Here is a 19434-nt window from a genome sequence, read left to right on the forward strand (position 1 = left end):
CAAAGCAAAGCACCAAAGAAAGCTGCTGTCTCATCAGGGTGCAACCTTCCCACTGCACCTTAAACACAGGCTAAGGACAGTGTCGTAGTATTAGTGCAGGAGTGATATGAAAGTAACGGTGTACAACTTGCCTGTGCCTTTTTCTCCAACAGCAAGATAACAGCTCCAAATATTTTCATGTATCATTGTGAGTGATCATAAATTACTATTTAAAGAAAAACAAATCATACACAAAATGAAAAGCACACATGAAAAAGATGCAGACAAGATCATGTCAACTGCATTGATGGCAATTGATTGCATAGTACCTTCTCTCTGTGTTATCAAAGGGTGTGAGAAACCTGCTTCGCATACCAGAACACCCTTACCCTTCTTCAGCTAATACAGAGTTACAGTGGCTTGCAACCAAATCCAACCCCGTCCAATGACATCTATTATTTCTCGATTACAAGTAACGCATGCACCTTTTTTAGAGTGAAGATTTTCAATCGAAGCATTTTGATTCAATAGTGTTTTGATCAAGCCCTTCAACCGATGAAAGAATTTAAAACCTGCAAAAAAAAAATCAAAAACTCAAATAGCCCCAAAAAATAAAATGTAGCAATTAGTAGTACTGGATAAGTCTGTGTGCAAAATAATAATTATAATACTTCTTACACTTATATAGAGGTTTTTTGACACTCCATTCAAAACACCTTACAGGAAATGTGTAGCCCCCACCTGGATGATGCGACGGCAGCCATAGTGCACCAGAACGCTCCCCACACACTATCAGTCTCCCCAGCTATCAGTGGGGAGGAGAGCAGAGTGTTGAAGCCAGTTCTTAGGTGAGGATTATTAGGAGGCCATGACTGGTAAAGGCTGGGGCAAATTTGGCCAGGACACCGGGGTAACACCCCTACTCTTTTCACGAAATGCCCTGGGATTTTTAACAATCAGGGAGAAACAAGACTTAAGTTTTATGTCTCATCCAAAGAACAGCATGTTTTTTAAAGTATAGTGTTCCTGTTACTGTACTGGGCATTAGGACTCACACAGACCCCTGGGTAAGCTCCCTCTACTGGTCCCACTAACACCTCTTCCAGCAGCAGCCTTAGCTTTCCCAGGAGGTCTCCCATCCAGGTACTGACCAGGCTCACGCCTGCTGAGCTTCAGGGGGCTGCAAGTTGTGAGCTGCAGTATGATACGGCTGCTGGCAAGCCACTGGATATAGCTGTGTGCAAGTCTGCTGCTTGACACAACAGAGGCTTTGGCTTGATATACACAGACAACACATCCAGCTTGGGGATGGATGATCCTCATCCATCCGTATTACTTTCTCACTGTCTACAATATAAACATCGGGACCCTAGTGCCACCCATCCAAGCTGCTGCCCAGTTTGCGGCTCCAGAGTGACAACCTTAGAAACAGGGCCTAAGAAATTCTGTGGAGACTGGATCATTTTCCCAAATGAGCTGTGTGAAATCCACTATATCCACTGCTAATGGGTGCCTGATTCCAAATGCAAATCCATTCTCTCTTGAGCGGCTCAGATAGTGAAGGAACAGACTACATGGTCCAGAAATCACAAGATCAGTCCTGCACAATATCACTAGTTAGCTGTGACCAGGATTCCCTGAGTGTCCGAATACAATTTGGCAGCGTGCCCACGGAAGTGTGGCTGGAATTAGTCAGACGGGGCTCTTTCGGCTCTCTGCAAAACTGTGACTGGAGCAAGTCAGAGAGGCTTCACAGTGAGAGATAACACTAACACTGGGTGCACGAACTCTCCTATTAGACACCTTGGAACCTGCAGCATGTCAGTGGATAAAGGCTCAAAGTGTGAGCGGATCAATCTCCATCACTCTGTCCAATACTGGAGCTATTGTTGTCAGGCCGAGACCTAAAGAGCCAATTGGCTCCTTACAGGTTCCAGTCCAACATGTCTTTAGAACCAACCTAAAGATACCAAGAATATTAAATTGTGCATACCATCAAACTTTAAGTTTACCAGTTACAGCTCCTTCCCCTAGTTATAGAATATAATATACTTTAGAGATGCCCGTTATTCTATGGATACCCCCATTAACAGCAAAAATCCAGTTAATATATTTTTAGTAAACCATGGCACTGAAGTCAGTTAATATGATGTGACAGTGCAGATTTATTTTAATTTAATTTTCCGTAAGTCATTGCTTTTGTCAATCTTTCACATTCAAAATGACCGAGACAGTGTGTCTTTACACACAAGGCGATTGTTCCCACGATAAATTGATTCAAACGATTTAAATGTCAGGTATCCCTCTGCTCTGAAACACAATTACAACAACAGACATCTATTTCCTTCTCGTATTCTGTACTTAAATGGGAAAATGAAACAATGTTCTTATATCAATGTGTAGTGTTCAAGGTTGGTGGCTGAAGAAAAAGTGATGTGAATAATAAAACCAAACTGCTCTGTATATTTTTAATCAGTATTTAAGTAGGGTTCATCCGCATTCTCTCACCTCTTGTTACTCTGTGGCATGACAAAACAGAGTATTTCCCAGTATAAATCTCTTACTGAAAAGTAAACAGTGATACTAGTTAATTAATATCGAAGCCCCAGCTTTCTTTCGGCTGTTTTTCTCCATAGCAGTCTCTAAGCACAACAAACGCGCATGAATTCGCACTCACTCTTCCCTGGAACAACTCTTTTTCTCTCTCTCTTTCTCTACAGCTGAGCATCTGCTTCAAATTTCCAAGTGTTGCGCAATCATTTCCTGTGCAGGACGCTCCTGGCCCTGATTGGTTGTCGAGGGGCCCCACGGGGAATGACAGCATCGGCGCAGAGCGGGAACACAGCAGGGTCACGCCGCTGGAGAAGGGGCTGCCCTCGGGACAGCTCCAAACCGGGGATCAGGAAAGAAAATGCCGGAATCGCCCGCCCGCGTGTGGCATAACGTGACACTTGGTAAATCCGTGCCCTTTCCTGCTGATCTCCGTGCAAACTGCTTCGAGTTCTTGTAAGCTCTCAAAGCGCTGCCTGCTATAATCACTGTACCAGACCGCGACCCCAGTCCCTAAAGTCTACCCTTTAGACAGCACTGCAGGGGTGGAAAACAGCCTCAAACATATCCAAAGTGTAACTAACAATCCCACGGTGACTCACCTTGATCCTGGAAAAACAGTCACTTCTACATCACTCTTTTGTCATTAGTTTGTAAAAACTTAGAAAACATTACCAGTTTTAAACGATTCTATAACCTTATCAGTCTAATGATGGGGATAACTCGGTAAACACCCTCTGGACTGTGACTGTCCAGGATCAGGGTTGGCTACCCCTGTGTAACCAGGAGGGGAAAAGCACACAGCAGTCAAGAACCGCCTCTCTCTGTCCTTCACTTCAAGCGCTTCTTTTACTCCCAGAAAAGTGGAGTAACTGCAGGGCTGCATATCCTGCTGTGAGCGTGCCAGAAACAACAGCTTCCAATGAAATAAAGCAAAATTTCAAGATATTTATGAGCCATGTTGGTGGTAGTAGGGAGTGTGTGGGAGAACTATTCATAAGTTCTGTGAAGTGTTTTTTACCTACATTCCAAAACTGCAGCTCTTCCAGCGACTAATTCAGACACGCAGAGACACAAATGGCAAGTGGAGAATTAGTGTGTGAGCACTGTGTTATACACATAGTTCTCTAGGGTGATCTGATAGGTGTTGGAGAGAATCAGAGATGTTAGAAACCAGCGAGCAGACCCCACGCTCTTCCCCCACCCTGCTCCTCCCTCATTCTGCTACACAGAAGCTCATGAGGAGGTGGGAGGGGCAGTGAGGAACTCAGAGTGCATAGTTCTAAAAAATAGGAACGTCCTATAGGTATATTCTTACAAGCCCCAGAGGGAATTTTTATCTGCCTTGCTCATGGCAGGCAATGCAATTTTCAAATACTGTACCACACTGCCTCCCTGGCTATCTGGTGTAATCCCTTGGAAATCTGTATCTGTGATTGTATTCATTCATCCATTTTCTAACCCCTTTATCCAATACAGGGTTGCGGGCAAGCCGGAGACACAGACACAAGCACAAACACATACACTCACACCAGAGCCAATTTCCCTAGAAGGCAATTAATATACCAGTGTGGCTTTAGACTGTGGGAGGAAACTGGAGCATCTGAAGGAAACCCACAAGAGAACATACACACACAGAGAGCACCCCAAGTCTGTAATTGAACCCAGGGTCCCAACGCTGTGAGACAGCAATGCTAACCACTGCAATATTTATGTTATATATGTATTATTGATTATTTATTTATGCTTCTGTATTAGAACACTGTATTAAATTTCAGGACAGAATAATTTCCTGATTAGTAAAACTAGATGGTCCGCATGTTAATTAACTGAATGCACGAGATTTTAGTTGCAAGCTGTGCTGCCCATTCTGTAGACAGCAGCATGTTCAGCTGTGTTGCCGATGTACTGCACCACTGTAAATGAGAACAAGCGTGAGTACATACCATTGATGGAGGGGGAGATGGGGTCTGGGGATGCCATCAGTCCTGTCTGAAGTCACATCAGTCCCTTTAACTGGAAAAGAGAGGCACAATTAGGTGAAGAAATCCATATTAAAAACACGTACTCTATGCTGATTCAATCACCAACTTTGAACAAATAAGATTTACAGGGACTTCTGTTACTGTCACACAGAAAATAAGTGATAATCGGGTGTCTTTATACCTATGACTGTCCACTTGTGTTTTGCTTAACAACCTGGACCATGTATATCAACATTTGTTTGCTGGTCTGTAGCATTCTTTTCTTGATTAAGGACAATTTTAGTCTTGGGTTTAATTTAGGGCTGGGGCACCTTCTGTGAGTTTGCATGTTCCTCCCAATGTTCACAAGGGTTTTCTCTTTCTTCTCGAGAAATGATGCCCAACAGTTAAAAGTGCTGGCAGCCCCACTGCACAGTGGATCAGGTGGAGACATCAGTCATGACTCCACCGGCTGTATTAAAGGGTCCTCCAGAAAGAATTAGAATTAAACCCCAGCACTTTTCAATGGAGTAGTACTGTATGTGTAACGAGTGGAAATCCACCAGTTACACATACAGTACTACTCCATTGAAAAGTGCTATGGGAGCTTTAATGATCAAGACCTCATTAAAAAGCTCATCCAAAGCACAACACCTCCCACACCACAGGGTTCCCAGCCACCATCCTGGGACACTGGTCTGGAATTTCTGGAGGAAAGAGTACCACCTCCTGGGGCACTAACACCACTTGAAACATCAGTCTGGGTTTCATAGAAGTCTCCCACTGCAGAAAGGACCAGGCCCAGCCTTCCTTGGCTTCTGAAATCTGAGGAGATCAGCCTACAGAGTGAAAACACTCTTGTGCAATTCAGTTTAGAGGTCTCAAACAGAGTTTCTAGAGGACTGTCTTATGTCATTAATAATAAACACCTATACTACCTTTTTTTTTCCTAATATCTACCACAAATCCAAAAAGTCTTCTGCATTAGCATCATTAAAAGGATAAATTGCATACCAAGAGGTAGATTACATATTCTGCTGGCTTTCCTTGTGTTTACAATTGCATCGTTACAGCATCTCCTGATTTTACAATATCAAACAACTCTGACAAGTTTTTATCAGGTCACAAATACACAATACACAAATACCCTGATGTGTATTTGGGCAGAAGCATTTGTGCTCCACCATCCTACAACCTGCAGCCACGCTCTCAAGCAGTCGAGTTAACTTTGCTGAAGTTATGGAGACAACTGAAAATCTCAAAGTGAAGTGTCTATTTGGAAAAACTGCTTTCCATTTCTACTACTGACACCTCACCTGCCTGAGTGAAATTTATGAGTTTGCTCATAAATGTCATGGAGTCGCCAAGATCTCAGTCTTAGACCAGCTCGTCTTCATCTTGCAAAAACAAATGAACTTAAAAGCACTGATTATATAAATATAAAAGTTAATATAATCACGAGTCACAAAAGTGGACAAACCTAACTTCAAATCGCAGTAAGAAACACCACATTTAATTTTTAAAATATACCGATGTTTGTCCTTTACATTCCTTGTGAGTTTGAGATGAAGGAAAAATCTGAAAAGCCTTGAGCTTGGCATCCCTTCATAAAGCAATATGAGCAAAATTCCCTGCCTTGTGTTCTGACATATCCAGTTGCATGTCATCACATGGGTTGAATCAGTCAGGTGAGGAATTAGATGATGTTCTAAATCTAAATAGCAACAAATAAATCTGACAAAAAAATGAAAAGCAAGTAAATGAGAATAACTGGAAATCTATGGGTTAAATACCACCGTTGGTAGACACAATAAGGCACAAAGCACTCTAATCAGTGAGCTGTAATAGGCAGCAACTATGAGGCAATCCCTAGTGAAAAGAATAGTCCTTATTCATTCCCCGGGAACCCATTTCTACATGGCAACTCATAACATACTATACTCTCTCTCTGTCTTCCTCTGTTAATACAGAACAGCACTACAGAGTTTGCCAAGGTCACAGCTTCTAAAGCACAAATACATTTTCTAAAAACTGACCAATGCAGCAGGGAAACAAAGACTGTTTTGTAGGACTAACCTTTGGTTTGGTACCAAAACACATTGTTGCAGAGTTTTTCATTGAAAAAGCCAAGTTATTCATTAAATCACAGTCCTGAAGGTTAATGGCATGTCTAACTGGCCTCATTCTTGTGTCACATAACTCTCTAATAAAGAAGAATTTTTATGGGCTGAATTACCACCAGATGCATTGGGAGATGAAAGGGTGTTGTCTGGCTAGATTTGTCGAAAAGGATAACAAAACAAACAAATATATAACTGTCATCATCATCATTATAAGGGATGGGCACCTCTGGGTGGTATTTTGAAGTCATTTACCTGCCTTCTAGTGTCTCATGAGCCAGCACTGTTTTTAAAAAGGAGCATCCTGCATTCTACACTACAGAAAATGATGCTCAGACAAAATTAACTTAGTTACCATATGTCCTCACCATCCAATTTCTTCCACCAAACTGAAGCATCAAGCATATTGAAGCCACATCCTATGTACACACAAAGAAGAAACCACTAATCTGCTGTATCTTGTTGAATGGTTCCAAGTTACGCTTATTTTGTCAATAAGACTATCTGCACTTCAATTTCAATTTGGGTTGTAGGAGTATGGAAGACACTGTCCAGCCATGTTGTTGAAGCCGATACCCTGGCTTCTTTCAAGAAATGTCTTGGAGGAGATCCCTGGATCAATTAGCTACAAACTACCAAAGAGCCTCTTTACATTTGTAGCCTTCCTTATGTTATTAATTAAGAAATACAGCCATCTAAACAACAGTATGTGTATTTCTAAAGGCAGGGAGACCAGTCCATAGATAAATTGTAGACCCTTTGGTGGTATTACAAATATTTGAAATACCAGCAACATTTCAGCCACCTCTAACTAACTTACATCACAGCATGTAATTAAATTTCCTAAAGAACACTAACTGGACATGACAAGCCCAAGAGGTCCCAGACAAATGAACAGCAAGGTGTGACTTGTGATAGGAAAATGCATGATAATGAATGAGAAAATCTATTAACTGAAGCCTGGGTCTGATCATTTCATGCCTGCATCAAGCCTGGTTGAAAACTAGCAGAGACCGTGAACTTGCACCAGACTTCCATCAGGCAGCTTGCAACTACCTTTGCTGTCGCACAAGGGCTGTGATCCTGAGAGCTTGGGAAAAGTAACAGTGCCTGGTCAAGTCATTGCTGCCAGTGGCTGCGAGGAAATGTGGAATTCCTTAGCTGTGTGCAACAGATCCTAACAAGCTCGCAGACTTCAGCCTAACCCTGGGGCAAGGTAGAGATGACAGAGCAAAGGCATTGCAGTTCACTCCTCAGGAATGAACCAGGCCTAACAGAGGAGGGGCAAGAGCAAATAAATGGAGGATTTCACATTTGCATTAAATACTCTTATCCGGGGCGTAACAGTGCATCACACTTGGGTGAATCAGGATTATTCACTGCGCTGCACTGCCGACATGGACAAGCAAAAGAGTACAGGCTATTGTTGAAAACACAGAAAGAGCTGCAGCACTCCCTGTGTGAGGAACAGTTGACAAACAGAGAGTGCCAAGACAGATGGCCTCAACTACTACAGCACTTGCTTCAACAAAACAGACCCTGTGACAGCAAAAACGATAATGCCTTCTTTAAACAAGATCCTGCTGTCAAAGGTCATTTTATTTAATGAAACGTCAGCGGGTATCAATGTATGTTTGGAGAAGAAAGCGATATAGTGACCCGGGATCTGTCTCACGACAGCCTTAAATATTAGCATAAAAGAAAAGTACTGATCTGTATGTACTTTTTTTGCACATAAACAGATTATTTAAAATAACTAGCAATAATGATTTTTGCTATAAGAGTCATCAGTCATAAAGCTCTTTGCAAAGAAGTGCCCCTGTTCCCAATCTTATAATGACTTTGAACAGAAAGCATTTCTAATTCTGTCTTCTATTACAAACAGTATTCTACCACATCCTGTGCTCAGTTCATCCTCTTTGTGTATTTACTCTGATCTGCATTTACTGCGAAAATTGAGACTCTGGCGCATATGAAGTTGTTCCCCGCTCAGAAAACTGTAGTGGTTTCAAATACCATTTCTCCCAACAAAATGTTGTCATACTAAGAAACAAAAATCAAGCAGATGCAATAGTGGGTACCTGTGTGAGAACGCTGCAGGTCATCCAGAGAGATGGACTAGCAGTTATGTCATAGCAGGTATTTTAATTTCATTTCATTCCTCAAGCATTAACATGCATCAAAACGTAGAAGAAAAAAAAATAAAAACAGACTTCACAAACATTCTGACTTTTCAGTGTGAAAGAACTTTTGGGCTGAACTTTGAGTTACTTTTATTAGTAATTTTAGGAAATCTACAGCTCTCTCTTCATTCTCTATCAGTTCTCTATTTTCCTGGAAAAAATAGTCCAGTGCATTGTTTTCACTGAAACAGGAGCCATGGTTCACGGTTTGAAACAGAAAGAAAACCCAGAAACTGGCACTGCAGCAGCTGCTCACTGCATATATTGACTATATAGTATACTGTACAGCCATGTCCCCATATTCAACATCACGGTTTCCCAACCTTAGATATCAGAGACTTCTGTATCTTCTAATTTTCTAAATGGACTTGATTGAATCCTTAAATGAACCTATAGCTTCCTTAATTTGACTTTCAAATATGCCAGTACAAACAACTGGATATCTGAAAGAACTACTACTCCCGATCCCAGTTTGTTAATTAATCTGTCTTTCACAGATAGACAAAACAGTATAGGCCTTTTTCACTGAATTTTTAATGATGTTAGAGGACACTTACAACACGTTGATGAATTTAGTTTTGTTCAGAGTTCCCTATGCTCAAAAATGCTCAAAATTGAGAATGCAGTGTAGATTTTGCTGGTAAACTCAATACAGAATATAAGAATATGCAACAGGAATGGTCGTTGGGGTTTAATTCTATCAATGAAGCCCATTTGTAAGTATGGGTATTGTACATACACATTCCCTCTTAAAGAAGAGTCGCTTTCTAACCTTGGTCTTCCCCTGAGCACAGAGGTCAGTGTGCATGAATTATTCACAAGCCTGCTGTTGGCTGTGGGGAAAAAGAGGCAGCGAACATCAATGGACAATAGCAGAAAGCATCTGGAGACGTGTATGGTAGTGGTGGCTGGGAACAGAATAACCTATCTGAATCTAACTAATGCAAAGGGGACAGATAACAGTGGGGGTTCTTTGTAATTTATACATACTGTATAGGACACTATACAGTAGCTATCTGGCAACAAACTCTTAACATATTATTAAAGATACTGAAATGTGAAATGGTCAGGATTAAGATTGTATTGTCAACGGGCTATAAAATTAGAGTACAGGATGGGTTATTATCACATCTATGTCACTCTATTCATACTTTATAAATATATCATTAGACACACTGTGTGCAGCTTCTAATTTAGAGTGTTTCCCAAATACAGTATGTGCACCAAGTCATCCAGTAATGTGAAAGTTACCAGCCATAGGTGTAAATAGAAAAATATTAATGTATACTAATGTAAAAATACTAATGTATACTAATACTAATACTCCCCTCTCCCCTGCTCCCACCTCCTCCACTCTCCCAGCTTTTGTTCTCCTATGCTAGTTAATCTTTGCTGTCTGCCCTGTCTTTCTCACACCCGAAAAAGGCTCCACAGCCAAAACGTTGTGTTTTCTTTCTTCTCTTTTCAGCATGGAATAAACCTGTTACTTGTTCCTTTGCAGACTATGCATGCTGACAAAGCTACCCACCTGAACTACCAATACTAATACTGATCAATTATTTGTTTTTTCAGTTTTAAAAAGTATTTTTCTTTTAAAAACCTGTGTAATATTCACAATAAGTATTTCGTCTCTATGTCAAATGGAGAAAATAAACCAAGTGAGAGTGGAGACACCACCTTTTTCTCCAAACTGACATTATGTCACTTTCTCTGCAAACTGACATCATCCAAGTCGGGCTGCACACTGGTGGGGGTGGAGGGGATCCCCATTACCTGTAAAGCGCTTTGAGTGGAGTGAAAGCGCTACATAAGTGTAAGGAATTATTCATTATTATTAGTAGTAGCAGCAGTAGTCATAATACCAGCTTTTAACTTAACAATCCATTGGTGACTCTTGTTTTCCAGAATAAAGCCACTTTTGAAAATACGGTTTTACTTAAAAGTAAATTTAAAAAAAAAAACTTAAAGGGATTATTGAAAATACTATTGTTCCATTGTCAGAATTATGCGCTGGTTCTGATCAGCAGTACTCCCCTCTGGAAACTCTAAAAAACTTCAGGCTCAGGCCCAGCACTGTCCTACATGTTCAAAAACATCTCTCAACAGGTTAATATGGGTTGCGAGATCCTTCTTCTAACCTGTGCCCCAGCTTGTGATATATGATGACATTGTGATAAAAGTCTGTATCCTGTGCTGTTCCTGCCCCAGACTGTCTGACTGCCCTGTGAACGGCTCTCACCGAGAACTCCAACAGTTTCCAGGGACTATCGCCGTAGAGACACAGCCAAGAAACTGCAGCTCACGGAAATACCTCAGCAAGATTCCTGGACACAGCAAACAAGACACCACAGACACACAACCCTTTTCCACTTGAAGGCACTTTTATGACACCCAGCTCAGCTTCACAGCTTTAACGAAAGTCGACTGTAGGAAACCTGCACAGGAATTATACACATTTTCCAGATTTTTCCATCTGCTTGGGAGGTTTTTTTTTTGCTATGATTTCCAAATGTTTGCGTTAATCTTTTACTTTTACAATGATTTGCCATCATGTAATACCGGGAACTACAATATTACTCTTACACGATACAGTAAAGATCTGCTTTACTATGTTCCACATTCGCATTCATGCTCTCATAAATCACTCTTCCTTATCTGTTCCTAAATGCAGGAGAAAAGACACAGCAGTCTACACAGTGGAACAAAACAAAACTACCTATCATCAGTGATCTTTTAGGCTTATACTGGCATCACATTCATTACATTTTGTTATAGGTGAGATGTTTAATCATCTGAAGGCTGAATCTATTGTGCCACTTTAAACTTCGTCAAAACCTTTAGATGTGTTTTAAAGTGTTGGTACTAATCCAGGTTCTAATCCACTGCCTACACAGAACATAAACCAGAGATATAAAAAGCTTGTTCAATATTTCCTTGCTTCTGGCCAAATGAGAACATCTACACCATTTAGGAAGTATTCAGCAGGCATTGTGTTGTCATAGGATGATCACAAAAATAAAGACCAGTAACTTATAAATTGTAATTCCTAAAGTGCTCTTCCCTAGCAAACGTTTCGGCTATTATTAATTAATATTACAAGATACGTACATTCTGCCAGAATCAAAAACCAAGGGAGTTGGGAGTTAAACTGGGAATTAAAAGGATGGTTTTGGGGAAGACGCTATGAGTCTAAGGCGGGGTTTTCCTTTTCTGGGTCTGGAGATCCAGAGTCCAGCAGAGCCTATGGGTGACCAATTTCTAAAGACGTGGAACAATTCCATTGTGATCAATTAAAGAAAAAGCATTCCATTGTATAAATTAGAGGTCATTTTTTATAAATACCAGAACCTTTCATCTGTTCAGGACCTGGGGTTCTTTTAATTGAACAGATACTGTATCTCCCTTAATTGATCAACAGCTTCTGGATGCTCCCAATATATCAGATCACTTATAAAACACAATATAGAAAATAAACTTTTCAAATTTAAATACTGAAAAATAAATTCTCATATCAATATTGTCGGAGGCATACATTTGAGATTTAGGAAACCACATTCTGCCCTATCTAATGCGAGCAGTCAAAACCATATCTGCAAAAAAAAGTAATAAAATTCTGGTCACGGTTACCACTAATATCATAGGCTGTTTAATTTGTATACCTGAAATTAGTTTGTTTTTAAAACGACATGTAAAAATGACCTGACAGAAATGTCAGAATCATTAATGTTTTGTTTTTTGGTTTGGTATACTTATTGAACTAAACTTCTTCTGTTATTAAAAAAGACTTTTGAGGCAGATTTTACAAGTATAAAATAATTTTGTTTTCACAGCGTGGCATGAATAAAATGGCATGTTGTCCAATTTGTGGCAAATTCCATTTAAAATCCTTATTTTTAATGCATTCAGGAAGATATCACTATAGTCTATTTTTAAAAGCAAATAAGGAAATTGCTGATCAGTATCATAAAAGCATTTAAAACTGAAGAGGGAAAGGCTGACTTCAGTGAGTCTGAAAGGTCTCTGCTAAATAAATCTGTGTGAAATGCAGCTAAGTCACTCGCTGCAGCCAAAAACTGACCAAAACCATTTTATTTCTGGAACAGTAACTAGACAACTTGTCCATCATACTTAGCTAACATTACAAATCATCGTCACTGCAGTATAGTGTAGTACAACCCAGTGCTGTATAAGCATGACAAAAACGTGCCGAGAGTGCAGTCATTTCTTAAACTATGCAAACTATGCAAATATGCTTGTGAATGTATTTAAGCATTCAAGCCTTTTCCCATTCACAAACAATGCTGCTGAGGTACAACTCTGCTGGCCTGAGTGATCTTGAGTGTAGCAGCTCACTGCATCAATTAATTCCCAACATGCTCATCTATTCATGCCCTTACAGCAAGCCCGCCTTCACAGATAGCTGCTTGAACCAACTGAAGCTCGGGAAAAACATGAAGGGCACCCTGTGCATCTCAAGCACAACCTCCTGAATGTAATGCAGATTTTACCCAGCCCAAACCCTGCAAGAGACAGAATCCAGACCCTTCTGAGGCACAGGCTGGTCCTTAGTCCAGGTTACCATTGCTGTCCAAGTGGGGAATGGTGGCTCTTTATAGTTACACTATAACAAGTTGTTAAAAATGAGTCGAATAGACTGCAAATTTCACGGTATATGTTATTCTGAAAGACCAGAGTCCAGCCATGCAAATACCTTCACAGGGTTTGGCACAAAACCTATCTCTGCTCACATTATAAGCATTATACTTGATTTTTGTTTTTGATGTACAATGAAATCAATCTATAATTAATCTGGGTAAAAAGGTTCAAAACAGGAAAAAAAATGCATATGTTCTGTTGGCAAGGACAAGAAAAAAAAACAGGTCAGCTTGCACAAGGGAAAGGCTAAATAATGTTCTGTTTAGAAAAGGAAAAATGTGCCTGGTTTGCTTTCTGGGTCATCCCTTCTAGTTTCTAAATATAATTACAAAATCCACTGGTTTTATTTAACTAAAGAAGACTCCCACAGGTCTTTACTCAGCATTATCTGGGCTTTGGAATGAACTACCACCAGAAGTAAAAAATGTATCATTTCCCAGTTTTAACTGTTTGTATTTAATTGAATAAAAGCTGGGGAAAGACTGTACCCCGACACTGCTTCCTTAGAAGATCAAAAACTCCGAAGAGAGGGTTTTGTGCCAAACCCCACAGAGTTCCACTCACTCCCTCCCTCAAAAAACTTTAAATGCCAAAGTTCACCGGACAAGTGCTTTTACCCTTTTGATTAGCGCTCATCCAATAAGAGTTGAGAAGGGAGGGGGGGGGGAGAGAAAGTTTGAATGGGTCTTTAAGAATACAGCACAGCTTGAGAGGGGGCCTGAGGGAGTGTGGGCAATGAGGGGAAAGGATTGTTTTCTTTACCGAGCAAAATTCTCAATAAGGAAAAGCAGATCTGAACACCCCGTTTTTCCCGAATTCTCAAATGCCAAAGGGGAGGCATTAGACCCGGTCCGTATTAAGTTCTCGCCCATTACAGATGCAGCGCAGAACTGCTTCTTTCTTAAAATCAGCTTTGCACGACACACAAATGTGAAGAAGGTCTGGATGCGTCACGTTGCTCGGTAACGATGAGGAATGAGTCCACATGAAACACCTGCAAGCTCTACTTTCACACAGACAATCAAGATAAAATGCAATTCACTGCTCTGAGCCGAAGCCCAGAACTGGCTTCAGCTACCGGGTGTATGTAAAAAACACGCAATTGTTTAGTTTTGAAATCACTTTTTCTGCACTCGTTTTCATTCCGGGTGGGAAAAACAAGCTGAAAAGCCAAACAAGAGGCTGGAACAGCACCCAGGCAGCAGAGGCCTGGGCTTCTTTAAGAACAATGCATCACTCAAGGACTTCACTGTATGCAGCATGTCCACTGCCGTGCTGCAGGATGCAGCAGCCAAGCTGAAACACCGCGGGCTAGTCTCTAAGCCAGTCAACCGAGCCGTGTCCCCAAGTGACTGAAATTTCTAAAGCCTGCTGGTCACGAAGAGAGTTAATCTTGGGAATCGTTGTTTAAATCACCCGTTATTAGGCTCCTCCAGTCACTTTCCTGCATCTCAGCGCTGGAGTTCACTGCATGTTCTCCCAAATCCTCGAGCACTGACCAAATCTCATTACCCATTCCCTTCCCCAAGGCCTTTGTCGCTGTGCACAGACGGACAATACAAAGAATGGACACTCACCCCCCACTCCTCAATAGGATTGCAGCACCACCTTAGACTTAGATCTCAGGAATCCCCTGAGCGCTCCCGGTTGTTAAGCTGACATGATCCACACGTTCGCCATCCTTCTGCAGCAGAGTACCTTTAGACCACCAGCTACCCAGTCTCACCCCTCCCAGCCCCTCTCCAGTTCCAGCCAGTGGAGGGAGCTGAAAATATCCGCCGTTGTTTACTTTCCCACAAGAAGGAAGGAGTTCTCATCCACACTGTCCGGGCTGTTGCAGCTCTTAGGATGAAGAAACTCCCCTCTCTCTCTCTCTATCCCTCTTTCCCCATTGCTCTGGCCCCTCCCTCTCCCCCTCCCTCCCCTGCTGCTGGAGATCAACAGGCACAGCCCCAGTGCTGGCAGCACAAAAGCCTGCAGCCTCTCCCAGCCAATGGCGTCGCTCAAAAGACTGCTTTCCAGCCAATCAGAGCGTCGCCTGGAGAGCACTGCATATTCAAGACAAGTATGGGCGGTAGGCAGGGAGAGCATGAGAGCAGGAGGGACAGAGAGGAGAATCCCACTAAACGTCCACATGCCTGGGACAGGCTCCAGCTGGATGGATAACGTTCGGAAGTTCCCAGCAGCAACCCAGCCGAGGCACAAGCAAAGGACACACAGATAAAGGAAATCAGAAGGACGGTATTTTTTCCCCTCACTGATGCTTCGGGACCTATGTAGAATAAAGCAAGGCTCCTGGCCAACAACAGACTTGAAACAAGTGTTTTGATGTACAGTACAGAGACACTGTGCTCACGAATAACACAAGGCTATGATTATTTTAAGCATCTACCAAAACAACTGCCTCCGGAATGTCATTTTCGTAAATGAAGTTAGAAATCATGAAATAAATAGAAGACACAGTTACAATTTCTAATCAGTAGCGAGTGTATACTGTAGGATGCCTGCTTCAAAAACATCTGAAAATACTGTCATTCCAAAGGACCTTTGAGGTTCTGAGTTTGTATACACCTATACTGCATGTTTCTCAGATATTTATTCCTGCGGACCTGTCATTTACAAATCCCAATTTTATTTAAAAAGCAGTAATGTACCCTGATGGGGTCATTATAGTACTATCTCATGTGTAGCTGTCATAATTTTTCTTTGCTTCGTGGCAAACAGGCAATGTGACTTTTGGCAGAAGCTATATGTTCCTGTCATATAGCCTACTGATACAACTAAAAACCAAAACAGCTCATTTGAAATAATTTCACTGTACAAGGGGTCAGAGTACCATAGTAGTTGTGCCTCGAGTGAGGTACTGTACCCCAGCTGTGTAAGTGGGGAGCAGCACTGCTGGGGGGTAACTCTGTGATGGACTTGGGTCCTGTCCAGGGAGGATCATGTGCTCTGAAGTCCACTGAACACTACAGAAACCATCCTGAGCTCTGGCCTGATGAGCTACTGTGTTCTCGTGTAAATTTGGCCTTTCTTTTCACCTTTATAAAAGCGCAGTTAACCTGCCCTTATTTTTTCTTCCGGTTGTAGACAGCAACCACCTTCAGGTGTTCCTCTGACACATGGAGTGCTGGTTCCACCTGGCCTCTACCCACATCAGTTGAAACCCAGTTTTGAGATACTGTATATCTACTCATCCTTTTAACCAGAAAGCCAGCTATTCCTGGTAAAGATCTCAGCATCAAAGAGACCAAGCCAAAGGCACAGGGAAGTTTACATTCTTTAAAAACCCACGAGTGCCAGATGGTATATATGCACACATTAAATATGCAACTGAACATCGGTATCTGGCTACTGTGCGATCATTTGTCAATTTGTGCGAGCTGACAAAGGCATATACCGTCGTGAGAAAACGCCCAGGGCTCCTGAAAAGGACAGATGTAATAATAAATTATAATAAATAATATAATAATAGTAACGTCTGATTTAAAGTAAACCCTGTTTAAGCAGGAAAGGACATTACGTGCACAACACTTCAAAATATTTGAACTAAAAAGCCATGCTTAGCAGTTCCCCCTGCTACCCAAGAATTTCTGTGCGCTAGTGACATTGTATCTACTAACAAAAATATTTATATTTAATTTTAACTATCAAAATTGTTTGGTTGGTTTGGGTTGTTGCACCGGAAACGTGGATAATAGGAACACGTGGGCAATGTCAGCTTTGTATATTCACACTTTAAACCTCTCGTTTGTACAGTAATTCGTTATTATTTTATTTCGTTTTTTTTATAGGATTTTCTTACGGGTACCAAACCCATCTACCAGAAATCTTCTTCATAACTACATACTGTACATACTAAATCCCGTTATTTTTTCTCCCATTTTACATCCATAATAGAAAAGCAATTCTTATTATATCTACTAGTACTATTTGAGAAGAGAGTTACAATATTTACAATGTCCTCCTACATTCATCTTTTACTTTTTTCCCCAGCACTTCTCTTACCTTGGTTCTACCTGGGCGACCTGCGGTCACGGTAACTTTTACCGCGTGACACGGAAGTTCAGGTGGTTGTCACGACGTTTCGGGTAAAATGTATTTTTCTTGAAACAGAAAAAAGACAGAAAACACCAAAGGAAACTTTTGCGTACTGTACAGCGGTTAAGTCACCAATCTTTAAAGGAAGTTTGTCTTATGGCAATATTATACACGGAGTATCTATAAGTATATATTCTTCAGGTGTTGCTCTACAACCTAAACGTTGTGTTCTTTTTTCTCTTTTCAGCATGGAATAAACCTTTACTTGTTCCTTTGCAGCCTACGCATGCTGACGCAGCTGCCCACCTGTAATAATTCTTTATATTTAAATATCATACCTGGGTGGTGCAGGACAGCCATCATCTACCAACAAGCACTGCTAAAAATCAGGAAAGGTGAGAGATATTGCTTCACCAATTTAATCAAGGGGGAACTTTATACAAACCCAGAGTAGAATTTAGCCAGGATACCTAATGTTATCACCTCCCATCACCCACAAACTGTTCCACTGGATCTTTAACAACCTCATCATCAAGACCTCAGATAAACTTCCCATCTGCAGGACCTACAGTACTACAGTGCAGTGTCCCCAGGTCACATACTGTATGTGTGCATGGGTTAGGAAATGCTGGTCCAGATGAAAGGGCGCCATCTATTGGTCCATCAACACCACTGACTGCAGCTTTCAATACTGGTCCCCCATTCCAGAGTTGAGCAAGCCCAGCCCTCAGCTTGTGAGATCTGATATACAGTACTACTACAGAGTGGATTGTAGATGTGTTTGTAGATATCACTACAAGATGGTGACGGTGTGGTCATTAAACAAAACAGTCCTAATATAAAGCAATGGGTGTACCAGCCATTAACATGTTTACAGAGACATGTATCCTGGCTACAATGTGAATTTAAAAAGTCATGATGAACTCATAATACCTCTTTGTATTTTTGGCACTAGGGGGTGAATGGTTGTCATTAAGTGAGTCAGTTATCACAAATGCAACCTAGAAAACCCAGAAATATTTGACGAGTTATCTCAAAATTGAAACAGTAGCTAAGTGATCCAAGAATCCCAACCAGCCTTTGGTTGAAGGAAACCTGGGTATTGGCTTCAACACCAAGGCTTGGCAGCTTGTTCCAGACTCCCACCACCCTTTGTGTACAATGGTGCCTCCCCTCCTGACTGAGGACCTCATCCAGCTGTGTCCTTAGAGAAGCGAGGGTATCGGCTTCAACAACATGGCTGGCCAGCTTGTTCCAGACTCCTACCACCCTTTGGGTAAAGTGTAGCCTGCCGTTCTAATTTTGTTTAAGTAATGTCATATAATTTCCACTGGTGTGCTGTGGTTTGTATTTCAGTGATTATTCTGAAGACATCTGGTGGGTAGGAGCCTTTGAGGATTGTATACTTGTCTCAGGTCCCCTCATAGTTGTCTCTGCTCAAGACTAAAAAGGTTCAGTTCCATCAGCCTGTCACTGTAGTAGATTCCCCTAAGCCCCGAACATGCCTGGCTGCTCTTCTCTGGCCAGAGCAGCAAATTATTTCTACAATGTGCCGACCAAAATTGTATATAACCTAAATGAAAGCTTAAATTACTCTGTTTTGATTATATAACCTAAAAGTGAAGAATTCAGTTTTTAATGAGTCAATAGCCCTACTTCCAATAACAGGTCTGGGGGGTTTGTAAGTCAATTCAATGCATTAGCAGTAGAATGAAAATATAATATACAGCTGAAAAAAAACTGATCTTAAATGCATTTATACAACTGTTGTTTTACCGTTTCAGTTGGGTTCACCCCAGTGTGACAAATGATTAAAAGCATTGTCTATAAGTAATAAACGGAAATGACAGCATATTTACTTACTGCTAACAAAACCATTAATGTCACAACGAGATGTTTAGAAATTTGCATAAAAGAAGATAAAATTTTACAAAAAGGCAC

At 41.2% G+C, this 19434-nt stretch overlaps 1 protein-coding gene across 3 annotated transcripts in view; it reads right to left on the reverse strand.

The window, feature by feature from the left end:
• The window catches only part of LOC102696094 (rho guanine nucleotide exchange factor 10-like protein), a 139643-nt gene extending 124321 nt beyond the window's left edge, over nucleotides 1-15322 (reverse strand). For 2 of the 3 annotated variants that reach the window (XM_069183649.1, XM_069183648.1), the window contains exons 1-2: nucleotides 15030-15321; nucleotides 4476-4545 (exon numbers count right to left, since the gene is read on the reverse strand). In XM_069183649.1, coding sequence (XP_069039750.1) covers nucleotides 4476-4512 — 37 coding nt within the window. In that variant the 5' untranslated portion in view covers nucleotides 4513-4545; nucleotides 15030-15321. Of the gene's footprint in view, nucleotides 1-4475; nucleotides 4546-15029 lie in introns of all 3 variants that reach the window. The other variant, XM_015337206.2, reaches the window with a different exon arrangement.
• Nucleotides 15323-19434: the final 4112 nt, after the last annotated feature.

The sequence above is a fragment of the Lepisosteus oculatus genome, chromosome 25 (assembly GCF_040954835.1).
Source record: "Lepisosteus oculatus isolate fLepOcu1 chromosome 25, fLepOcu1.hap2, whole genome shotgun sequence".
NCBI classification, from domain to species: domain Eukaryota; kingdom Metazoa; phylum Chordata; class Actinopteri; order Semionotiformes; family Lepisosteidae; genus Lepisosteus; species Lepisosteus oculatus.